At 42.2% G+C, this 23,630-nt stretch overlaps 1 protein-coding gene across 2 annotated transcripts in view; it reads right to left on the reverse strand.

Moving 5' to 3' along the window:
• PRELID2 (PRELI domain containing 2) overlaps positions 1-23,630 on the reverse strand; it is a 78,682-nt gene that overhangs the window by 11,473 nt on the left and 43,579 nt on the right. For both annotated transcript variants that reach the window (XM_047778946.1, XM_047778947.1), the window contains one exon: positions 22,685-22,790. In XM_047778946.1, the coding sequence (XP_047634902.1) occupies positions 22,685-22,790 (106 nt within the window). The remainder of the gene's footprint in view (positions 1-22,684; positions 22,791-23,630) is intronic.

Below are 23,630 nucleotides of genomic sequence, written 5' to 3' on the forward strand. Positions count from 1 at the left end.
CTCCTTACCCCCCCCCACCCTTGGCAACCACAAGTCTGAGAAGCTGAGTCTCCATATGACCCAAGGCAATCAGGATCGAGAGGCCAGGATCCAGGATATTACAACACTGGGGGCCACAGGATTTTAATGAGACTGCAGACATTGTAATGTTGGCTATACCGCAAGCGCTGTCCCTTCCTTTCCCTACTGGTTATGTTCAAAAACAAATCGGATATTTCAGCCCTGCTCCCAAACTAAATGGCATGATTCTTAATATATAAGTCAAAATTTAATCACATCTACAATTTTTGTTTTTAGGGCCACACCTAGCCTAGGTATCGAGTTGGAGCTGTGGCTGCCGGCCTAGGCCACGGCCACAGCAACACCAGATCTGAGTGACATCTGAGATCCATGCCACAGCTTGCAGCAACACCAGATCCTTAACCCACTGAGGCCAAGGACCAACACACATCTTCAGGGATACTAGTCAAGTTCTTAACCCACTGAGCCACAATGGGAACTCCTACAAATTATTTTGAGTACAATGCTTTTCAAGTAGGAATATCCTAACAGTCTATATGACTTCAATGTAATTTCCCCAGAGTGGCTAATAAGCTCTTGAGTAAGACTCCCTTTTATTTTGGTAACTCACAAGCCTTAGGTGTAACTGCAGAACATTAAACTGATACAATAATTCAGACGTCATTGCTTCACATTACAAAGTTTCCTCTCTCCTTAAGGAGAATATTTAATCTCACAATTTGGAAAAGAAAAGAATATATCCCAAAATAATAAAATCTAAAAACTGGAGGAGTTCTCCTGCGGCTCATCAGGTTATATACACAATGGAATACTACTCAGCCATAAAAAAGAACAAAATAATGCCATGTGCAGAACTAGAGACTCTCATACTGAGTAAAGTAAGCCAGAAGGAGAAAGACAAATATCATATGATATCATTTATATCCAGAATCTAACATATGGCACAAATGAACCTATCTACAGAAAAGAAACGAACTCATGGACATGGAGAACAGACTTGTGGTTGCCGGGGTGGGGGGGGATTGGGATGGACTGGGAGTCTGGGGTTAATAGATGCAAACTATAGCATTTGGAGTGGATGAGCAATGAGATCCTGCTGCATAGCACAGGGAACTATATATCTAATCATTTGTAATGGAACATGATGGAGGATAATGTGAAAAAAAGAAAGTATTTAAAGGTGTAACTGGGTCACTTTGCTGTATAGCAGAAATTGACAGAACACTGTAAATCAACTATAATAAAATTTTTTAAAAATAAAAATGAAAACTGAAGTTCTCCTATGGCTCAGCAGGTTAATAAGGACCCAGCCTTGTCACTGCTGGGCTTGGGTCATTGCTGTGGCACAGGTTCAATCCCTGGCCCAGAACATTCCACATAACCTGGGTGCAGACAAAAAAAAAGGAAAAAGAAAAATTTGGAAAAGTCATCACATTATCCAGATAGGAAAGTCTCAGCAAAGAAATGAAAGTGGCCCATCTGGTTTATGGAGTTGTCCTGGGATCAAATACCAGAGTGGAAGATGACAAAGCCATTTCCACACTGTAAATTTGCAAATAAACCCCAACGGGCATGAATATTTTAGTGGCTAAAAGGCATTTAGTCATTGGTTGCCCACGCTCCAATGTTACTTAACTAGTCTATTTCCATTTCTGATCTTTTGAAATGTAACCTGCGGGGCTCCCGTCGTGGCTCAGCAGTAAGAAGCACAACTAGTACACATGAGAACGTGGGGTTGATCCCTGGCATCGCTCAGGGGGTCAAGGATCTGGCATTGCCGAGAGCTGCGGCCTAGGTCTCAGATGTGGCTCAGATCTGGCATTGCTGTGGCTGTGGTGTAGGCCAGCAGCTGCAGCTCTGATTCCACCCCCAGCCTGGGAACTTCTGTATGCCACGGGTGCAGGAAAGGAAGGAAGAAAAGAAGGAGGGAGGGAAGGACTGGGACAGGTATATAATTTTAGTTTTCCTGACTTATACTTCATCCAACTTACAGCTTGTCCATGTGTGATTACTAAGCATAATTAATTTTAGTAATTTGTTCAAATATCAAGGCCACATTGCACCCACGACATTTCTGACAACGGATCGGCTTGCTTAGAAACCTCCACTGATGGGTACCTGCTCCTTACCGCCTCTGTCTCAGGCCTACAGGTGTAAGACCGTCGTCCTTACGCTGAAGCAGCGCTGCCTCAGTGCCTGCGCCAAAGGTCTGAGTACCGACTCGTACACTATCACGTCAAAAAGCAAGAGGCCTCTCCACCTCCTGCATCAGCCCCTTGTTCACTGTTCATTAAATTTAAGCTCGTCATAACATCCCCTTCATTTCCTGCGAGAGCAAATGGTGAGCAGCGCGCGTGTGCCTTTGACCACTGAACTGTCTTTAACGGAATAAATAAATCCAACTGATGCCTAGGTAATAAACGAATCCAATGGATGCTCAGATAATCCTCCATTTATCTTTTATCTCTACCTTTGCCTTCCCCCAAATTCTCAAGTTTCTGTAAATCAATCTATAAATAAATGATCTTCTTTACAAGTAGGGCCCGTCTACCCTATCTTCAAATCACACATTTCTTCGCACAAAATATAATTTTGCAAAGCGATATTTTGGTCAAAACCCCATCCCCCCAAATCCCAAGAATATAGGGTCAATAATTTATCATGGGCGCACTATCTGCCAGGGACTTTGCCCTCAGCGTCACCGTTAACCCTCTCAGCAGTCCTAGGAGGTGAGGTACTTTTACGCTCACCATTTCTAGATAAGGAGACTCAGAGCGGTGAGTAACTAGCTCAAGGTCCCACAGCTAGTAAGCAGCCAACCTGGAATTTAAACCTAGAATCCTCCCACTCTTTTCCACCATGAGTCCTGCCTCACAAAGTGTGTTTCTGCACCCGTTAGATGGGTGGAGGGAAGAGAGTGCATGCACGTCCCTGCAGGGCTGCTGTGAGGACTCAGTGAGGCAACATCTAGAGCTCCTGACCCATCAGAGACTTCCATTGACCGCTACTTCCCACTTCCGCTGTAGCCCGGAAGTCAGCTACTGACAGCTTTATGGACCTCAATCAGACGAGGGGCCCTGACAATGGGGCTCCCACAGCAAGAGACCCTCCATTCAGCTGATGGTCAGTGACTGACGTGGAGGAAACGTCAGCAGGGGCTCACCTTGCACTGGATCGTGGTTCACGGGCATATCTGACGTGTCCTGGACACAGCACCTCTAAGAGGCAGTCCCACTGCTGCTGGCAAGCCTGGGCCCTGCAGGTGAACCAGCTCTTCCTAGGTCACAGGGTCATCTGCAACAGAGCCAGCACTAGACAGCACAGTACAGATGGAATAGCCAGTACCTGAGCGAGAGCAAACCTACGCCTCTGGAAAGAAGTGGCTGTTGAGAGGCTGATGCCCTACGTTGCTGGGCTGAGCACCCTACACGCCTTGTCCTTTTTAATCCTCACACTCAACCTATGAGTCAGTGACAAGAGGAAAACAGGAAACTCAGATAGCTTAAGAAACTTGATCGAAAGCACTCAGCAAGCGAAGAATCCAGACTCACACCCAGGCTTCTGTGAGTCGAAGCCTTCAGCGCACCACCTCCTTAACACGTCCGTAGGCGCAGTCCTTCCTGCCACCACAAAGTCATTTCCATCTACGTCTGGGAGGCTTTCCTTTTATAAATTTAGGGGAGGAAGGTGAGATCAAATCACATGCAGCTCTTGGAACTGTCCTAAGAATAAAAACAGCTCACCACATCTCCAAATCCATTTTGTTTCCTACCAAAACCAAGGAAAGCTGCATCATGCACGCTGGAGAGGCCAGAGGACCAACACGTGCAGGGAAAGCGCTTCTGATGCAACACAGGATCTGCCAGTTCTACTTCCCTGGTTGACTGTCAAACGCCAACCGGGAGAGCCCTTTACTTCCCAAGAAAAGCCTTTCATGCTAAACATGATCCCAGCTTCTCAGGGACGAAACCTGGGGAGGGCGAACGAGGTGTCCAAGAGCCAGGGTCCAAGCGAACATCAGCACCATCAATACGACAGCCCACCGTCCCTCCTCAGCCTTCACACGACCTGTGGAGTGGCAGAAGCACAAGCCCATGGCAAGTTTCAGAAGGGATGCTTTTTTTTTAAGCATTTCAAGTCACAAAGCCAGAGCGACCAGAACAAAAGCTACATGTGACTGACGGATCAATACAACTTCTATAAGCAAATGACAATCCAAAGATTAAGAGTCAATCATTTTGCAAGGGGGAGAAAAATAAAAGGTAGTACTTATCGGTGCAAAGGATCTTTAACATTCCCAGCCCCCATAATAAACTGACGCTGGGGCAGGGGGGAAAGACTGAATGGACATAATAACATAGTTGATGCTTTTTAAAAGCTGCTCTAATATTTCAAGTGCTCACTAAATAGGACATAATTGATGAGTCCCTAGAATCACACCCCTCACATGGTCAGCCCGAGATATTCCTGTGGATTGTAACTTCCACCTGGACAAGGTTCTAACACTACCGGCTCTCTTAAATGTTAACCAATCTCATCAAATGCTTCTCCTCAGTTAAAAAAAAAAAAAAAAAAAGCTAAGGCTTATAAAAAATATATTCACACATCCTTCACTTACTGAAATGCAGGAGTGGAATTCCTTTTAAATAACCAGAGTGGTAAGCAACACTGGCTCTTGTTCTTGTTCTAAGACTGATGAAAAAGCCTCAAGGCTGAGGGCCAGCTTTGATTCCCACCTTACCTGGAATGTGGCCAACAAAGTCAGGCTCCCGGGAAATAAGATGTTAAACTGGCTGAAATGTAAAGGGGTGAGATACCGGAGAAGCACGATTAGGGGGCATGTGGCCCTTAGTCTAAGTGTTCAGACTGAGGGTCCAGCGACCTGGTTTGAATTCCGGTTCTACCACTCACTACCTGTGTGACATGGGCGCGTCAGCTCACCTCGCTGAGCTTCTTCATGTATAAAATGGAGATAACAGTACCTATCACGGAGAACGGCTGAGCAAATTGGAGCAGGTAATGCATGCAAGGTATTAAGCGCAATGCTTGGGGCATAGGAAGTACACAACAAATATCACCTGTTACCGTTACCCTTCCTATTACCCCAACGGATAAAATGCTTCTCTGCTTTTCAGACTTTTTAAGAGATAATAAAATGGAAAGAGGAAGAAATCTTACTCCTTCCGGAAAACAGTACAATGTTATACACATTTATTCACTAACTGAATAAATACTGGGTACTAACGATGAGCTAGGTACCGAGGATAAAGTAGGGACCCCCACTCAGAAGCCTGCCGCCCAGTAAAGGAGACAAAGAATGCAAAGAGTCACAAAAACAGTTACATCTTTTCTAAGGCAATGATACAAAATATAAAAGACTTCATGTATAGAGATGTTTCACCTGGTCTCACTTCAACGTTCAAAACCTAAGAAATGGTGAGATCAATTATTATATAACTTGGTGAAATAGTATGCAGTCATTAAAATGATGGCTTTGAAGGTTATGTAGTTATTCTGAAATACATTTGTAATAAAATAATACTTGAGCAAGGCATGAAATACTTGCTGCAATTATGATGGTTTAAAATCTGTATATAAAATACTAGAAGGAAATACGCCAATTTGGGTATAACAGAAAGATAACAGGTATCATTTATGAAGCATTTATTATGTGACAGGTATTTAAAGCACTTCTTTACTGCTATTTCCTTCAATTCTCATACTCAGAAGGTAGATACTATATTGACATTTCACCCAGAGGGAGGTTAAGTTCACACATCCCCCTGGGGCGGGGGGGACACAGAGATTTAAACTTGGCTTAGCGTGACTCCAAAAACAGGCTCATCACGGTCACTACACATTTGTCTACAATATCATAATGAAAAAATTAAGTGTTTGCCTATGATATCCTTGCCTTTTCTCTTTCTTTTTTAAATCTTTTTATTACTACTTAATGCATTTATTACATTTATAGTTATACAATGATCACCACAATCCAATTTGATAGGATTTCCATCCCACACCCCCTGGAGCATCCCCCCCCCCCTCAAACTGTCTCCTTTGGAAACCACAAGTTTTTCAAAGTCTGTGAGTCAGTGTCTGTTCTGCAAAGAAGTTCATTCTGTCCTTTTTTGAGATTCCACATGTCAGGGATAGCATTGGATGTTGGTGTCTCATTGCTTGTTGTCTGGCTGACTTCGCTTAGCAGGATAATTGCTTTTTAGGACTGGCATATGGAAGTTCCCAGGCTAGGGGTCTAGTGGGAGCGGTATCTGCCAGCCTACACCACAGCCACAGCGATGCCATTTCCGAGCCATGTCTGTGACCTACGCCACAGGTCACAGCAATGCTTATTAACCAAGTGAGCGAGGCCAGGGAGCGAACCCACATCCTCATGGATACTAGTCAGATTCATTGCCCCTGGGCCACGATGGGAACTCCTAAAACTGCCTTTCCTTTCTTTTTTTTCCCTTCAGTCTTTTTAGGGCCACACCCGAGGCACATGGAAGTTCCCAGTCTAGCAGTTTAATCAGAGCTGTAGCTGCTGGCCTACACCAGAGCCACAGCAACTTGGGACACAAGCCGAGTCCGCGAGCTTCTTTTTACGTAACAGTAACAACTGATCGCTTATTGTATGCCAAGTCCTGTCCTGCACATTTTATGTATATAACTCATTCACTCCTCACAAGTACTCTACGAAGTTTAGTTCCCATGTTATCCTCATTCGACAAATGACAAAAATGAGACTCAGAAAATTAAATCGCTTGCCCCAAGTCACAGAGGCGGCCAGTACAAAGTATGCTGCTGCTGTGAAAGAGAGCTAGGGCTGAAGAACATAAATGGCTCTGCTGGAAATACCATTTAAAACATTTACGTGCAGTTAATATCTACTCTAAAACACTTTATATAAAATGTTTTTAAAAAAATTTTTTAAACTGAGAGTCTTTTTAGGGGGAGTGTAGCAATGTTTTAAATTACCAAATATTAAAAACATATCAGGAAGTGCAGAGAGTAGAAAAACTAATGGGCTTTATCAAACATTAATGTCTTTTAAAGTAGCAAAAGCTACCTCCTCACCAAGGGCCACTGATTGAGAAAATTTTTAATTACAGCCTTTAAATTCTTCTTAAACTAAGGTGTCAACACGAAAGGAGTTAATTAACTCTCAAAAACTCACCATTTTCCTTTACCAAGGAAATTCAGAGAAAAACAGTTTAGCTAGACTCTATGGAAGAAAGCTAGACAGAGAATAAAGGAGCAAATCCCAGGCAGCAAATGGAATTTCAGAGAAATTGAAAGGACATAGAAATATCACCCAGCAAAGCTGGGTTCATGAGATACAAAGCTCCTTTTCTCCCAAAGCGGCAGACACCCCAGCCACCTCCCCATTGCTGCATGGGGCTCAGCCTGGTGACCCACGTCCTGAAAAGCGTGGACACGCCAGAGGGGTCCTCCAGCAAGAGATGAAATGCTACAGCAGAGCAGGGAGACAGAATAAGAAATGACCACCAACACAGGGGTAAGAATGACCAAGAGGAACAGCTGGACACCTCCGAGAAGGCAAGGGGCATTTAATTAGCACGCTCCAGGTATGCAAAAACTGCAGTTCAACTCTTAGATGCCCCTTCAAGGTTTTAGAATACCTTTGCAATTCAAGTTGGGCTCTACCCAGAATGCTGTATTAAGCCCTCATCTGCGATGCCTGAATGACTTTTCCTGGCCTTGTTGGTCCAACCAGGAGCCTTAATTTATTAGCACTAAGTGCTGCCCAGTGCTACAACAGTTCCGATCCAGAAAAGATTTGTGCCTCAAACACACTTAGTCCACACAAGCTGCAGATGCAGCCCCTATTTTTCTGGTATTTCAATGCAGCCTGGCCAGAGGGGTTTCAGTTTTCAGTTCTATGCCTGCCTGAGATTTACACAAGGTATGTGAAGATCTATCGTGGCCTCCAAACCCCGTTTCCTCATTGTCTTCTAACTCAGCACAACAGAGTACAAGAATGGGCTCAGAAAAGTAATTCATGGTTGGAAACTCCAACCAGACAGTGGGGAGAATACGGCTCCCAAATCTCCAAAGATTCTGGCTGGGCGTGGGCATACCGAGCAAGAGGAAAGCAAGTACTACCGTGTGCACTTCAAGTACTAGAGTCAACTTCAAGGTCATATGTGTACCAGGCTCCACCACTCACTGGCTAAGGACACCATGCAAGTAATTTAACCTCCACGTGCTTCTATTTCCTCGTACGTAAAATGGAAAACTGACAAAAACAACATCTCTCTTCCAGAGGGTTATAGGGAGAACTCAGTGTTCATAAAACAGCACGGGGCTTGGCTCCTGATAAACCCCCAGTAAGTGATAGCTACTACTATTATAATATCTAGCGCTCTCCAAAACTTCCAGTACAGTCTGTGTATACAGAAGGCATGGACTAAAAATAAGCAAATATATCTATTACTGGGCACCCAAACTCAAAGACCCCTATTCAAGACTTACAAATCTTTGCAATATGCAGAGTATTTAGCTCACATGAAAAGGATTATAAAATGAAACTGTTAACACCCTACCACATGCTTATCACCCTCTTCTGCTCATTAGTAATTTGTTAAGGTTTTGTCTTATTTTTAAATATTTTATTTTAAATATTTTACTGCCACCAACTCATCCCTTGTTAAATCATCTCTGATGCTCTGGGATCCCCTCTTAGCGTCAACTCCTCAATTTTTATACAGGCTTAAAGACCATTTGTAGGAAATTTTTTAAATCTTGAAAAAAAATCTTGGTATTTACACATGGGAGGAAAAAAAAGGTCTCAAAAAATCATAAAGTGTCAGAACTGACAATGACCTCCTAGTACAATGCCTGATTTTACCCAAAAGAAAAAAGAAAAAAAAAAAAAAAGACAGTGAGGCTCAAAGCAACTAGTCCAAGCACTGTGGCCAAGAGAGTGTAGCCAAGAAGGACTGGAGCCCAGATTTCTGGATTCCTGGCCCATGTGTTGCTTATTGTGCTGTGTAGACATGTGACTCTTGATCACGGTGCAAATAACGACGATGACTCCTGTCAAGCTCAGGAAACCACTTTCAACCCTTTCAAGAAAAAGCTCAACTTCTCAGGTTTCATCTAGTTTCACAGAATTTTAGCTGGCTGATTTAAAGGATTCCCAGGAGCTTCACTCCTGAGGAGTCTATTACAACCCGGATGAATTCAAATGACTCATCAAGGGACTGTGGACTCTTATGTCTCACAGCCAAGGCAAACGCACTGATTGAAACTCAGCAGAAGGAACAAAAACTGTATAGCTCGCAGAATACTCATTTTCACTGAGATGTGTTCACTGCAAAAGTTACATTTCTTGGGACTAAAACTCTAGAGATAAGAGCAGGCTGAGCTGAGCCATTGAGGGGGGTGGGGGGGTGGTGTAAGAAGAGGGCAGCTGCTGTTATGTAGCAGAACTAGAAGTGAGTTGTTAAAAATCAGATTCCTGGTAATAGTCTTGTGGCATCTAATGAATAAATATCAAATACATCAATCTATTTGCGCACTCAAGAGTGGGATTAAAAAGTATTATCAACAGATTTAAATCGAAAGCTGGGAAATAAACCCTTTGGAACTGGAGGGACAGAACATATTTTATCAGTTCTTTTGAGTAATTCGGGTAATGCAAAGAATCTTGAAAGTACTCACACAGCCAAGCAGGATATACTAGCCTCCAATATATAGTCAGCAGAATGTCACACTGGTGTTCTTACGCCAGGTTTGTGAGTTTAGTCATCTGAATGACAGTTTTAGTTGCTCTTTTCCTCTATGTTGGAATGATTATTAGCTTTTGAAATGTTCGCTGTGTTTTAGGGCTGTGACTACCATGCGTGTGTGTACACTATATAGTCAATTCACAGATAAGGAGCTGAATAGTTCAGGGCAACTAGTCTAAGGTAACAGAATTAAAAACCCTGGAGGAGGACTGAGGTCAGACAACTAGTTAATGACAAGCATTAACTTGCCCTGTCTTTGGAGTAAGAATCAGAAGACTGGTGCTAACATTTCATTTCTCCTTCACAACAGTTCCAAGAGGGTGGACTAAATAGTCCTGCTTTCCTAAGGCCAGTGGAAGTTCTTTCAAGTCATATGGCAAGAAAATTGATAAAACCCAAAGCAAACTCGTGGTGGAAGCTACAAGTGGGCAGAATTCTTCTGGAAGCAAATTTAGTGATACCCATCAAAGGACTTGAAAATGTGCGCACTCATTAGTCTAGGAAGTTACCAGAAATACACACAAATATTTATATTTGTGGATTCACAAATTATTATTATTATTATTTATAATATATTTATAAATATTATTTATAATAGTGAGTTGTTACTATTTATAATATATTATTTATATATTTATATAAATATATTTTTATATATTATTATTTATAATAATATTTATATGTAATAGTGAAAAATCAAGAACAAGAGCTATTATGCCAGCGGAATATTACGAAAGCATCAAAAATCATGTTTTCAGAGGATATGTAATGACACAGAAAAATGTTCACAGTATGTCCATAAATGACAAAGTTAAGCTAAATGAACAGAATAATTCCAATTTTGTTCTTCAAAAAAAAAAACCATACATATACATACATATGCAAACATATACAAAGATGCATGGAAGGATCTATATCAACCTGTTAAATGTGGATACACTGAGTACTGAAAATGGATTTTAAAAATGGTTTAAAAAATGATTTTTAAAGAAACAAAGCCTTGCTCATACTTCTACCTAAAATTCTTGTTTGGATAAATATTTAAAAGGCTATTTATAAAAATATACTTGTCAGAAAATTTTTTGTAATGTTAGGAATTATTTAAGTGTTTCTATGTGCCTGGCATGTTTCACATTTGTGGCTTCTAAACTTAATCCTTAAAAGAACCCTGTGACAACAGACTATTATCCTTCTATTTTAGAGATGAGAAAACTAAGGGTCCAAGATGTAAAATGTGACATCTGGAAAGTGAGAAAACCAGATCACGCCCTGAGGGACACTTCTCTAAAGCTTCACACTTTTTAAAACACACAGACAAAAACCTTGTTTCACACTGAAAAATCTTTCTAGGGAGTTCCCACTGTGGTGCAGCAAGTTAAGAACCCAGCGCTACAGTCTTTCTAAGGGCAAAATATACCTAACTAGGCTTTTAGTTCAGGAGTTGGTATTTGGAAAAGGATTATTGGCATGACTATAATTTGTCTTAAAATACTTTAGCAGGTGCAACATAATATTACAGTGCCTGTTTACTTCAAGTAATATACTAGGTAGCGAGTTGCCCTAACGCAGGCTTCACACTCCGGGCACTGGCTACGAGCGTTCTAATCAGCAATCTCACCCCCCAAAAATTTCAGATATCTTTATCCTTGCAAACGCCAGAGTCTCTGAGTAGCATAAAGAATGTTAAAAGTGTGAATTTTCACCGGTAAAATTAGTGGCTTGCTGACTAGCATAATGGATGTTAGAAACCAACTCGTGTTAACTCAATTAGTGGAACTTAAGTCATGGGATTAAAATCTAGAGAGACATTCATCTTTGCACAATGAGGCCTGAGGACTGTTCAGCAAGGTCTTCACCTTTCAATTTGAGGAGTGGCCCCCACAGTTAATGTCTAAATGGTACTGTGGCCCAGACACCGGATGAGAAGATTCTGGGTACCTGATGCTATCTGAAAAAGAGCCGAATCTTGCTTTTGGAATATCATCAGCACTGCCTTCAATGAACTGTTTGTGCAATTCACGGGTCAGAGCACACAGAAGGACAGAGATTTAATCAAATTTACAGACTAGGTGAGTTACTTTGTACCTACTTGTAAGTGATTAACAAGGTATCTGTATGTGTTGTAGAACTTTTTTATTAGCTGGTAGCGAGGGAGGTCGAGGTGGTGAGGGTGCAGCTGACTCTCACCTATTAGCATCCCCTGCCAATATGTACCAGAAAGACTTTAACAGTTGTGCATTCAACTTGGCATACCGATCTACTTAGGGCAGTACACAGGCAGTTTTGACCTTGTTGCAAATGCTCCCTCCCTTTGGTATTTATGCTCTTGGCTAATCCCTTTCCCTGGACTCTGGCCTATAGCTAGTGACTTGCTGCTAATGAACAGAATACAGTAAAATAAAGGCATGTCATTTTTGCAATTAGGAAAGGAAAAAAACTACGGCTTCTGCCTTGCTCGCTCCCCCTGCCCCCTCTCTTGCTTGCTGCCATGTTGTGAAATGCTCTATGGATGCACCCTCATGGCAAGAAACCAAGAGAGGCTGGCAGATTCCTACCAGGAACCACATGAGCATTCGGAACGGAATCCTCTCCATCGAGCCTTCAGAGGAGATCACAGCCCCAGCCAACACCCTGATTACATCCTTGCAAGATCATAAAGCTGAGCACCCCAACTAAGCCATGACAGGCTCCTGACTCACAGAAACGGAGACATAATATACGTGCTGTGTAAGCTGCAGAGTGTGGGGGAGGCTTGTTACAGAGCATCAGAGAACTAAAGGGGTTTTTTTCAATGATGCAAAAATCAATAAATAAAAAAGGATGCAACAATTTTTTTTTCCAAAAGCCCATTCGGACTACATATATTGTACCTCAGTATACTAAATACACAAACACATGTACATATATTGTGTGTGCGTGTGTGCGTGTGTGTGTGTAGGATACACACACAATATATACACACACAGTACACACATATATACTAGCTCAAGAACAGTATCTTCTGTCTCAGAGAATTATCTTCCACCACTCAAATGGATTTTGTAAGGCTCAAATAAGCAGACACCCTAAGGAAACAGCATATTCAGATCTCTTTAGCTGTAACACGTCTAGGCCAGACCTTCCTCAAAGCGATGCACAAATTGTTTGACTTGCCCACATTGTTTCAGTGACAAATACTTCACATACTGTTGAATTCAATCTCCTGCTGCTGCAGCTTCCCGATCAACACAATACAAATAGATGGAACCAATAATGGGGCCTTGCCAGGAGAGTGGCAGAAATAACAAATTATTTTATCACACATTGAAAATGTATTTCACATACGTTAAAAAAAAAAAAAAATGCCTCTATGCAAGCGCATAATGAGCTCCTTGCATTTCCCGCAGCATTTACAGTCATGCCGAAGCACTCAGACAACTGGACTAAAAAAGAACACTGGTGTGGCAGCACAGTTATCACCCATATCATCCCCTGCGCCTCTCCCAGGAAAGTAAAATGTGGGATTTCTAAGAACCACATGACAGTTCAGCAAAAAGTTCTTTGGATTTCTATTTAGAATTTGAGGGATTTTTTTGGCGGGGTGGAAGCTTAGGGGGAGGTTTGGGGAGGGTGAGAATGGGGGAGAGCTAGTGATTGGGAGAGATGGAAGCAAAAACTCCAAAAGATAGTTATACCCAATACAGTATAGAGCACGCGTTCTCAATAGGGACAATATCAAAACAAGATGACAATTTGTCCTCAGGAGTGAAAAATATCTTACATTTTTTAAATATATAGCAAAGATATAATACAGTGTATAAACAGATAAGCAGAATATCTATGGCATTCAAATTCTGGGGGAGAGGCGATCTGGAAAAAAAATGTCAAAAAAGATCCTTGGAGTTCCCGTCGTGGCGCAGTGGTTAACGAATCCGACTAGGAACCATGAGGTAGTGGGTTCGGTCCCTGCCCTTGCTCAGTGGGTTAACGATCCGGCGTTGCCGTGAGCTGTGGTGTAGGTTGCAGACGCGGCTCGGATCCCGCGTTGCTGTGGCTCTGGCGTAGGCCGGTGGCTACAGCTCTGATTCGACCCCTAGCCTGGGAACCTCCATATGCCGCGGAAGCGGCCCAAGAAATGGCAAATAGACAAAAAAAAAAAAAATCCTTAATTGCAGGTGATACTGGTAAAAAGACTTAGCAACACTGCCTAAGGGTTGCCTTCCCAGACCAGAGGCCACCTGCAGTGCCAGGCCTGCCCAAGGGAATATCCTACTCTTTCTGCTTCCTGCTCTGAGCATCCCAAACTTGGACTTGACTGGCCTGGGCTCCTCTCAGCTCCGCATCACAGCTGCTGGCCAATCCCCTAGGCTGCAGAAATCTACATGAAGCCTTTCAAGTGTCCTGGACGTCCACCTATCTCTATTTTCCTTCACATCTTCCTGTTTCCTTAATCAGTTTTGCTGCCTGCTTAGCTGGAGGCATGTTAACATAGATAGTTGGCATCCAGTGTACTGCTTGTTCCTGGCACTTTTTCAACATGTCCAACCCATCTCTGCTGGCCATCTTGGCTCAGAACTCTCCACCAGAATGTGAAATCAGGGCAAAGTAACAGAAACTGCAGCGAAGTCAAGAGAGAGGCGAGTGAGGGCCCCTCAGAGTGAGAACAGCACGCGTATGGCACACTCACTAGCGTCACCAGCTGAAGTGTGCAGATTATGAAGCACTCACTCTGCCGCACAGACTTGAGAAAAATACACAGTAATGGTGCAGTCCACTGCTGTCACGGAAAGATAGACAGCTATCTCAAACCCAAACTTTCAAGAGGGTCCTTGGAAAACGAGGCAAAGAATCACCACGTAATCTCGCCAAGAACTGAAAGCTGAGATTTGAACAGGTATTTATTCACCCCTAAGCATTCGTCACAGTAGCCTAAAGATGGAAGCAATCCATTGGTGGAAGAACAGAGAAGTAAAATGTGGTGTATATAATATATATACATACACACACACAATGGATAACTACTCAGTCTTAAAAAGAAAGGAAATTCTGACGCCTGCTACAACATGAATGAACCTTGGAAACATTATGCTAAGTGAAATAAGCCAGGCACAAAACCACAAATATTGTAATTCTACTTATATGAAGTACCTAAGGAAGTGAAATCCATAGAGACAAAAAAAAAAAAATTGTAGTGGCTGCCAGGAGCAGGGGGGAGGGAGGACTGGGGGTTATTATATGAGTGGCAGAGTTTGGTAAGATGAAAACACTCTGGAGATGGATGGTGATGAAGGGGCTGCACAACACTGAATGTGTGTAATGACACTGAACTGCACCCCCTTAGAAATGGTCAAAATGGTATAAAACGTACAGTAGTTTTACCTCTGCTTCTTGATTTACAATGTTGGCAAGTCAAATAATATCACTGGAACTCCTGCTTTCTCTTCTCTCAGGCTCTGCTTCCCAAACCTGCAGATCACCACACATCCCCAAGAGCCTGTCCTCTGTTGTGGCTTCGAGATTCTGAGCCAGAAGTTCTGTGGGCAACGCCTGGATCCAGATTTGATCAGCAGCTCAGAAAGTAAACGCCACTTCTACTGTGCACACCCATGATTCCTTGAACTTTCCAACGGGTGGGTGACATTTTCTGTTTCATCTTTTGTTATGTCATCAGCCGCACTATCCCCAACGTCATCTTCACAGGTGTGTATGGTTTGTTTTTCTCCGTGTGTGTGTGTGTGTGTGTGTGTGTGTGTGTGTGTGTGTTTTGAGGAATAACTGGCATACAACATTATACTAGTTTTAGTTGTACAACATATTGATTCGATATGTGTATATACTGCAAAATGATCACCACAGTAAAACTAGCTACCATCTGTCACCATACAAACTTATAAAATTCTTTTCCTTGTGATCAGAACTTCAAGATTTATTCTTAGCAACTTTCAAATATGACTAAATATAGTCACCTGCTGTACATTACATTCTGCTGACTTATTTACTTTGTAACGGCTAAGTTTGTACCTTTGACTCCCTTCACTCATTTCACCTACCCCACCCCCATCCCTGACTTCCACCAGTCTGCTGTCTGTATCGATGAGTTCACTTTTTTGTTTGTTTTTTAGATTCTATTCATAAGTGAAATCGTGTGATATTTGTCTCTCCTCGTCTTATTTCGCTTAACATAACGTCCTCAGCATCCATTCATGTTAGCACAAATGGCAGGACTTCATTCTTTTTGATGGCTGGAAAATACTCTATGGTGTATATATACTACATCTTCTTTATCCATTCATCTGTCGATGGACATTTACGTTGCTTCCGTGTCTTGGCTATAGTAAACAATGCTGTGATGAACGTGGGGGGGTGTTTATCTTTCCAGTTGGCGTTTTCATTTTCTTTGGATAGATACCCACAAGCAGAACTGCTGGATCATATGACTGTTCCCTTTTTAATTTTTTGAGGAACCTCCATACGGTTTCCCATTGCGACTGCACCACTTGACATTCTTCTAAGACAGTGCATAAGGGTTCCCATTTCTCCACAGCCTCACCAACACTTTTTTATTTCTTGTCTTTTGGAAAATAAACACTCTAATACGTGTGAGGTGGTATCTCATTATGGTTTTGATGTGCATTTCCCTGACAGTTACTGATGTTGAGCATCTTTTCATGCACCTGTTGGACACTTGCATCTTTTTTTTGGAGAAATGTCTACTCAGAACCTTTTCTCATTTGTCAGGCAATTGGATTATCTGACAATTGATTATTTTTACTATTGAGTCCTCTGAGTTCATCACATATTTTGGATTTAACCATTTATCAGATATATGATTTGGAAACAAATATTTTCTCCCATTCAATGGAGTTGCCTCTTCATTTTGTTGATGGTTTTGTTGCTGTGCAGAAGTCCTATTGCTTGATGGGGTCTCAGTTGTTATTTTTGCTTTTGCTGCCTTTGCATTTGTTTCTGTCAAATCCAATATATTATTGCCAAAACCAGTGTCAAGGAGCTTATTACCTGTATTTCCCTATGACTTTTATGGTTCTAGGTCTTGCATCCAGTTAATCCATACTGAGTTGATTTCTGTGTATGGTCAAAGATAGTGGTCCAGTTTCCCCAACACCATCCCCTGAAGAGATTGTCCTCACCCACCGTACACTCTTGGCTCCTTTGTTGTAACTAACTGACCATACATGTATGGGTTTATTTCTGGGCTCTCCATCTATTCTGTTCCATTGATCTATGAGTCTATTTTTATGCCAATATCATACTGTTTTATTACTATAGCTTTGTAATATAGTTTGAAATCAAGAAATGTGATACTCTAGCTTTGTTCTTCTTTCTCAAGATTGTTTTGGCTATTTTCCTAGGATATTTTCAAAACAAATAGCACAACAACAAATCTACAGACCATGGGAAAGCAGAAAAAAAGGATGTCGTTACAGTGAAAATGGTAGAAATGCCAGCTAAGCACACCCTCAATGTGCGTGGCACTCTAAATAAAACAGGCCAGCTGGAGTCTGGATAAAAACAGAGGCAGGGGCTCTGAATGGAAGGGAGAACACTCTCCAGGCGCAAAAGGCCCTTTTGAGTACCAACATCATAACCCCTCCCCTCCATCCCTCTGGTCCTTTCCAAGTTCTTTCATTACGACTGAGTTTCCTTGCTTCTACATTCCTTCATCCTGACTGTCCGTATGGCATCAGACATCACCCTGCTCTGGCTCTATCAAGCACCCAGATCTTGACCCACACAAGCATTCTGAGTGCAGAGCGCACAGATGCAGCAGGGTGGTGTAACCATCAACATCAAATCCCAGGTTCACCACTCACTAATTCTGTGACCTTGAGAAAACTTCTTTAACTCCTGAAACCTCAGTTTCCCTATGCATAAAATGGGAATAACACGTTCTTATCTCAGAGCTGTTTAGGCAAACAGATAAGGTAATGCACGCCCACCGGCATCTAGTAGGCTCCTGATAAGTACCAGTCATTATTTTAATATCCTTCTCAGCACTGATCATAGTGCTGAGCATTGAACACCAAGGGGGACTTAATGCATTTTTGGCATCAGCAGATGCTTAGTCATTGCTGCCACACATGCCAACCCTGAGAGAGATGTCTAGGGAGGAAGGCTGTGTAGAAGTCACAGCCTCTACTGTTGTGAATCCGGTCTTACACTCCTTCCTAGGTCTCCAGCATCCCACCCAAGGCCTGGCTCCTAGTTGGTAACTGGCCACAAAGTAACCGATCACAAAGACAGTAGGCTTTAGTGGACTGTAAGTCCAGGACGGCTTATATTTCAGAGACCCATGTGTTAACCTGACTACCAAGGGGAAATGCCCATTCTCCTGCCCACATACTTGAGAGTGATGCATGGAAAGTGAAAATCAGCACTTGTGTCAGAAAGGCCCCTGCACTGCAAGGTGGTAAAGAGAAGAGAGACAAGCAACTGAACACACCCCAGAGGCACAAAAACACAAGCAACCTCACCTTGGGGGAAGGGAGGGGAAGAGGGAGAGAAGAGGAGGGAGGAGGGGAGGGAAAAAAAGGGAAGAGGGGGGGTCAGGGAAGGGAAAAGAAAGGCGAAAGGCAAAAAGGCCAAAAAACATGCAGGGAAAATATATTCTTACTCCTAAGCACAGTAAGTGACTTTAACAATGTAAAGTCACTTGCTTTCCAGATAACAGCCGTCAGCAACCAGCTGTGGACCTCACTGTGCATTCTATCTCCTTTTCACTGGTTTCTACATATATGTATGGAGCACTGTCCAAGGAACTTTGCTGAGAGGGGGTTGGGTTTAAGATGACAAAAAAAAAAAAAAAGAAAGAAAGAAAGAAAAGAAAAAAAGGCAAAACAAAACAAAACAAAATTTAAAAATTTAAAAAGGAGTTCCTGCTGTGGCTCAGTGGTTAACGAATCCAACTAGGAACCATGAGGTTGCAGGTTCAATCCCTGGCCTCGCTCAGTGGGTTGAGGATCCTCTGGTGTTGCCGTGAGCTGTGGTGTAGGTCACAGACGCAGCTCAGATCCCGAGTGGCTGTGGCTCTGGCGTAGGCTGGCGGCTATAGCTCCGATTGGACCCTTAGCCTGGGAACCTCCATGTGCCGCAGGAGCAGCCCTAGAAAAGGCAAAAAGACAAAAAAAAAAGAAAAGAAAGAAAAAAGAAAAAAAAGATGAATAAAACTGTCTCTCTGCCATCCAGAACCTAGGACTACTGTGAGACTACGCTAGACATCTTTGGGAGTATTTACCATCCCTTCCCCCGGGGAACTGACACCCCAACCCTGACACATGTAGTCACGACAAAGGATTATCCGTATTTATACAACCTGGCTTCTACCATCCTGGCCATGCTGACCTAGAGGGGGCCAGTGAAAGTCCCTTCCAGAGACTTTGGAAATGAGGAAATAGGCAGCCTCTCTGCGGGCCAGAAGTCCACATTACAGGTGCACTTGGACAGTGGCAGCCCACATCACTCTACAGTCTGTGAAGCAGAGAAAGCCAGACTGCAGAGGAAGAGAATAAAACAGACACACAGTCTTTTGTTCGTTTGTTTTTGTCCTTTTTAAGGCTGAACTTAAAAAGGAGGTTCCCAGGCTAGGGGTCTATTTGGAGCTGTTGCTGCCGGCCTACGCCAGAGCCACAGCAACGTGGGATCCAAGCCACGTCTGCAACCTACACCACAGCTCATGGCAACGCCAGATTGTTAATCCACTGAGCAAGGCCAGGGATCAAACCTGCAATCTCATTCAGATTCGTTTCTGCTGCACCATCACGGGACCTCCAAACAGACATAGAGTCTTAATGGACAGAGCTGAAGAAAGAATACCACCTGTACTCCTAGCAGCTTTCAGTTCCAGTGCTGACCATTCTGAAGCCTGCCAGCCTCACCCCCCTTTATATCGAGCTAGTCTAAGGTAGTTTCAGTTATCTGCAACCAAAGAGTCTTAATAAATGCAGGAGGAATAGGACTGCGACACAAATTTTTCAAATGTACCACATGGTGCTGAGCAGGCTGGCATTCTGCTTCATTCATATGAACACACGGGGTAGCAAGGGGTAAGATTTGTTGATAAAAGATGGGGATTTGTGTCTAATCTCCAACCTATGCTAGTTCTGTGGCCTTGAGTAAATCCATTTTGCCCACTCGGTATGGTGCCTACTACAAAGCAGGCACCCAATACACATGTGCAAAAGGAAGGAACATGGGCAAGCAGCCAGCACTGGGTACAGTCATTTCTTCAAGAAATTTCTCATCAATAAAATGGGAATAATAACGCCTACTTTACGTATCTCACAGGATCAGAATATACATAATCATTGCATGGGTAAAAGTCATTAATTGGTTCAGAATGATGGACAGGTCAAAGAGAGACCCATGGATTAACCAAACAGTATTTATTTATCTAAAGCAAGGACTGGCAAACTATAGCTCACAGGCCAAAACCAGCCACCACTTGCATTTGCATGCTCCACCAAGGTAAGAATGGCTTTTATAAATCAACAGTTGCAACCAATTTGATGCTAGGGAACATTAACTTTTTAACCCCAACTCAGGTAAATGTTATCCCCCTAAAAAATGAATTTCACTCTTCTAAGAATTATAATATTAGTAGACTTGCATTGTAAAAAATTATCCTCAATTATTCCTATTATAATTTTAATCTCGTCAGTAAAAAATGTGTACAAATTTGTTTCTCTCTTTGTTACAAAGCACCTACATGGTATCTTTATTTTGCCTGTTGGCCCACAAAATCGAACATATGTACTATCTGGCTCATTGCAAAAAAAGTCTAAACAATGTCCAGGAAGTCAACTCAGTCAAGGACACGGCAACAAAGTTATTTTTCTTATCAGGGCTATTATTTTTAGAGTGCGGTTTTGCAGAGCATAGGGTTTTTTACAAATTTTTGCATATTCCGCATATTTTGCAATAAAGTTGGAAAAACCCACAACAATGTCTGAGTGACAATCCCATTAGACCCTCCAGAAGCTCAACTGCTCACTTCAAGCTCAGGCTTAAACAGGCGGGACCAGCCTAGCTCTGTGTTCACCAGGGTCAGAAACACATCATTAATCACGACAGTCTGTCTATGCAGTAGAGCACAGTACCAAATACTCATTCATTACCCTCAGCCTTCCAGACTAAAACGGTGTAGTTCAGGTTCATTCTTCAAGCTAGATCTGCAAAATGAGAACAGTATCTCTGGGGTCATGATGACAGTTCTTCAGTTCTTTAGTTCTTTAGTTCAACCATTAACCTGTCCCACAAAACAAATCTACGGAGCATATGTGTAAATCCTGAGTGCCGTCAAGCCTATTCCACAAAACAAAACGAGGTAACACATGCATCGGTCCTGAATAAACCCTGGAAATAAGCGATGCTCATCATCACAGTAACAATAATGGCAAATTTTAAATATGATAAAAGAAATAACAATAAAGTATCTTTTTAAAATTCGGGAACACCTGCAATAGGTATACAAAACGGCATAAGAAACGGACTTTCCTAGCGTCCCTATTGTGGCTCATCAGTAACACACCCAACGAGTACCCGTGAGACGAGGGTTTGATCTCTGGCCTTGCTCAGTGGGTGAAGGATCCAGTGCTGCCACAAGCTGCTAAGTAGGTCACAGATGTGGGTAGGATGTGGCGTAGTTGTGGCTGGGGTATAGGCGGGCAGCTGCAGTTCTGATTTTACCTCTAGCCTGGGAACTTCCATATGCTGTATATGTGGCCATAAAAAGCAAAAAAAAAAAGAAAAAGAAATGGATTTTCCTGGACAACAGGATATATGCAGTCTCCTAAGCAATGCTATATAAGACAGATGAAAAACAGAATAGCTCAACTTAAAATAGCATAACAGAGGCGCGTTTCTGTCATGGCTCAGCAGAAACGAATCTGACTAGGATCCATGAGGACACAAGTTCAATCCCTGGCCTCGCTCAATAGGCTAAAGATCTGGCATTGCTGTGAGCTGTGGTGTAGGGCAGCAGCTGCAGCTCCGATTCGACCCCTAGCCAGGGAACCTCCATAGGTTGCAGGTGCGGCCCTCAAAACGCCAAAAAAAAAAAAAAAAGAAAAAAAATAGAGGACCTTAGAACCCCTTTGCCTCATGGAAGCCTGTGCTCCCCCAAGTCCAGAGCTTGAAAAACAGTCAAAGACAAGCAGCAGCTCCCGAGCTCTGCGTCTTCTTCATCCACAACATCAGCACAACACTAACGGCTCTTTCCAAGGTTTGTGAGGATGAAATGAGTCAATGGTTAAAAACTCTTTTCAGTGAGCAGCACATGGTAAGCACTCCATAAATATTAGCTATTATTCTTTCTCATTAAATAGCTGTCATACATATTGTATATACCGTAAACACTGTAATAATTATTTACACTATATTTAGACTATAAGAGTCTTCCATATTCTCACATATCCTTCATTGGTATATTTTTAATTTAATGGGCCACAAATGGCATTCCACTTTTCCTTTCATTTGGATTTATGTTAATAATTAGTGAGGGTAATTATCTTCACATACATTTGTTTATTAACCATATTTTTCAGGTTATGTCTGTTCGTAAGCCTCGTTCAAGAACCCAGGGGGCATCTCCATGTTTTCTTTTTTTTTTTTGTCTTTTTTTTGCTATTTCTTGGGCCGCTCCCGCGGCATATGGAGATTTCCAGGCTAGGGGTCTAATAGGAGCTGTAGCCACCGGCCTACTCCAGAGCCACAGCAACGCGGGATCCGAGCCGCGTCTGCAACCTACACCACAGCTCACGGCAACGCCGGATCGTTAACCCACTGAGCAAGGGCAGGGACCGAACCCGCAACCTCATGGTTCCCAGTCGGATTCGTTAACCACTGTGCCACGACGGGAACTCCTCCATGTTTTCTTAAAATTGATGTTGGTTCAAAGTGAAAAACAAGCTTACCTTTTGGGCGCCCTGTCTTAGGAAAGTGCTGGCAAAAGTTTCCAAAACGCAGTTGAGAAAACCAACCCCTGTGATGGAAATCTTGCCCTTCTGAATGAACTCTGTCCTGCAAAAAGCAAAAACATGCATCTTTGGTGTCACTCTACATTTGAATACTCAAATTACAGGGATTTCCAACAGCATAATCACCACTTATAATCAACAAAAAATAATACCCACAGTAAAACTGCATTTTACAACAAAATATTTTGTTAAAAGGAAACGTACAGTTTATATAATGTAACAACATTCTTACTCAAAGAATATCTGAGTTGCTAAGAAAGTAGATTTTGAAAGTTCTCATCATACACAGGAAAATTCTAACTATATGAGGTAATGGATGTGTTAAGTAATATTATTGTGCTAATTATCTTGCAACACATACGTATATCAAATCAGTATACTGTACATCTTAAACTTACACAATTAGATGCCAATTACATCTCAATAAAGCTAGAAAGAAGAAAATATATACGGGTGTATTATTCTAATTATAAAATACTGCAGAACACAGAATTTCTAGTTATACCTAACATATAATTCGATGATCAAACTGTGATAGGACAGCCAATAATCTTCAAGAATCTCTAGGTGACCCACAATAAATAACTTTGACTGATTTTAAGTAAATATTATGTATTCTCATTGCATGCTCCGAAATGTCTTGTTAAAACTGAGTCTGAAACAATTATCAACTGGATGATTTTAGGTAAATCACCTACATCTTCTTAACTCTGTTTCCTCAATTGTAAATTGGTAATAATTATAGTATTCTCCTTGTATAATTACTGTCAGAAGTAAATGAATTAATACATATAACAGGAACATGAATGGTTCCTGACACACAATAAGGAACTTATTAAATGCTAACCACCATGAGAAAATAGAGACAGAGACAGGAAAAAAG

Source organism: Phacochoerus africanus, chromosome 4, assembly GCF_016906955.1.
Source record: "Phacochoerus africanus isolate WHEZ1 chromosome 4, ROS_Pafr_v1, whole genome shotgun sequence".
Lineage (NCBI taxonomy): Eukaryota > Metazoa > Chordata > Mammalia > Artiodactyla > Suidae > Phacochoerus > Phacochoerus africanus.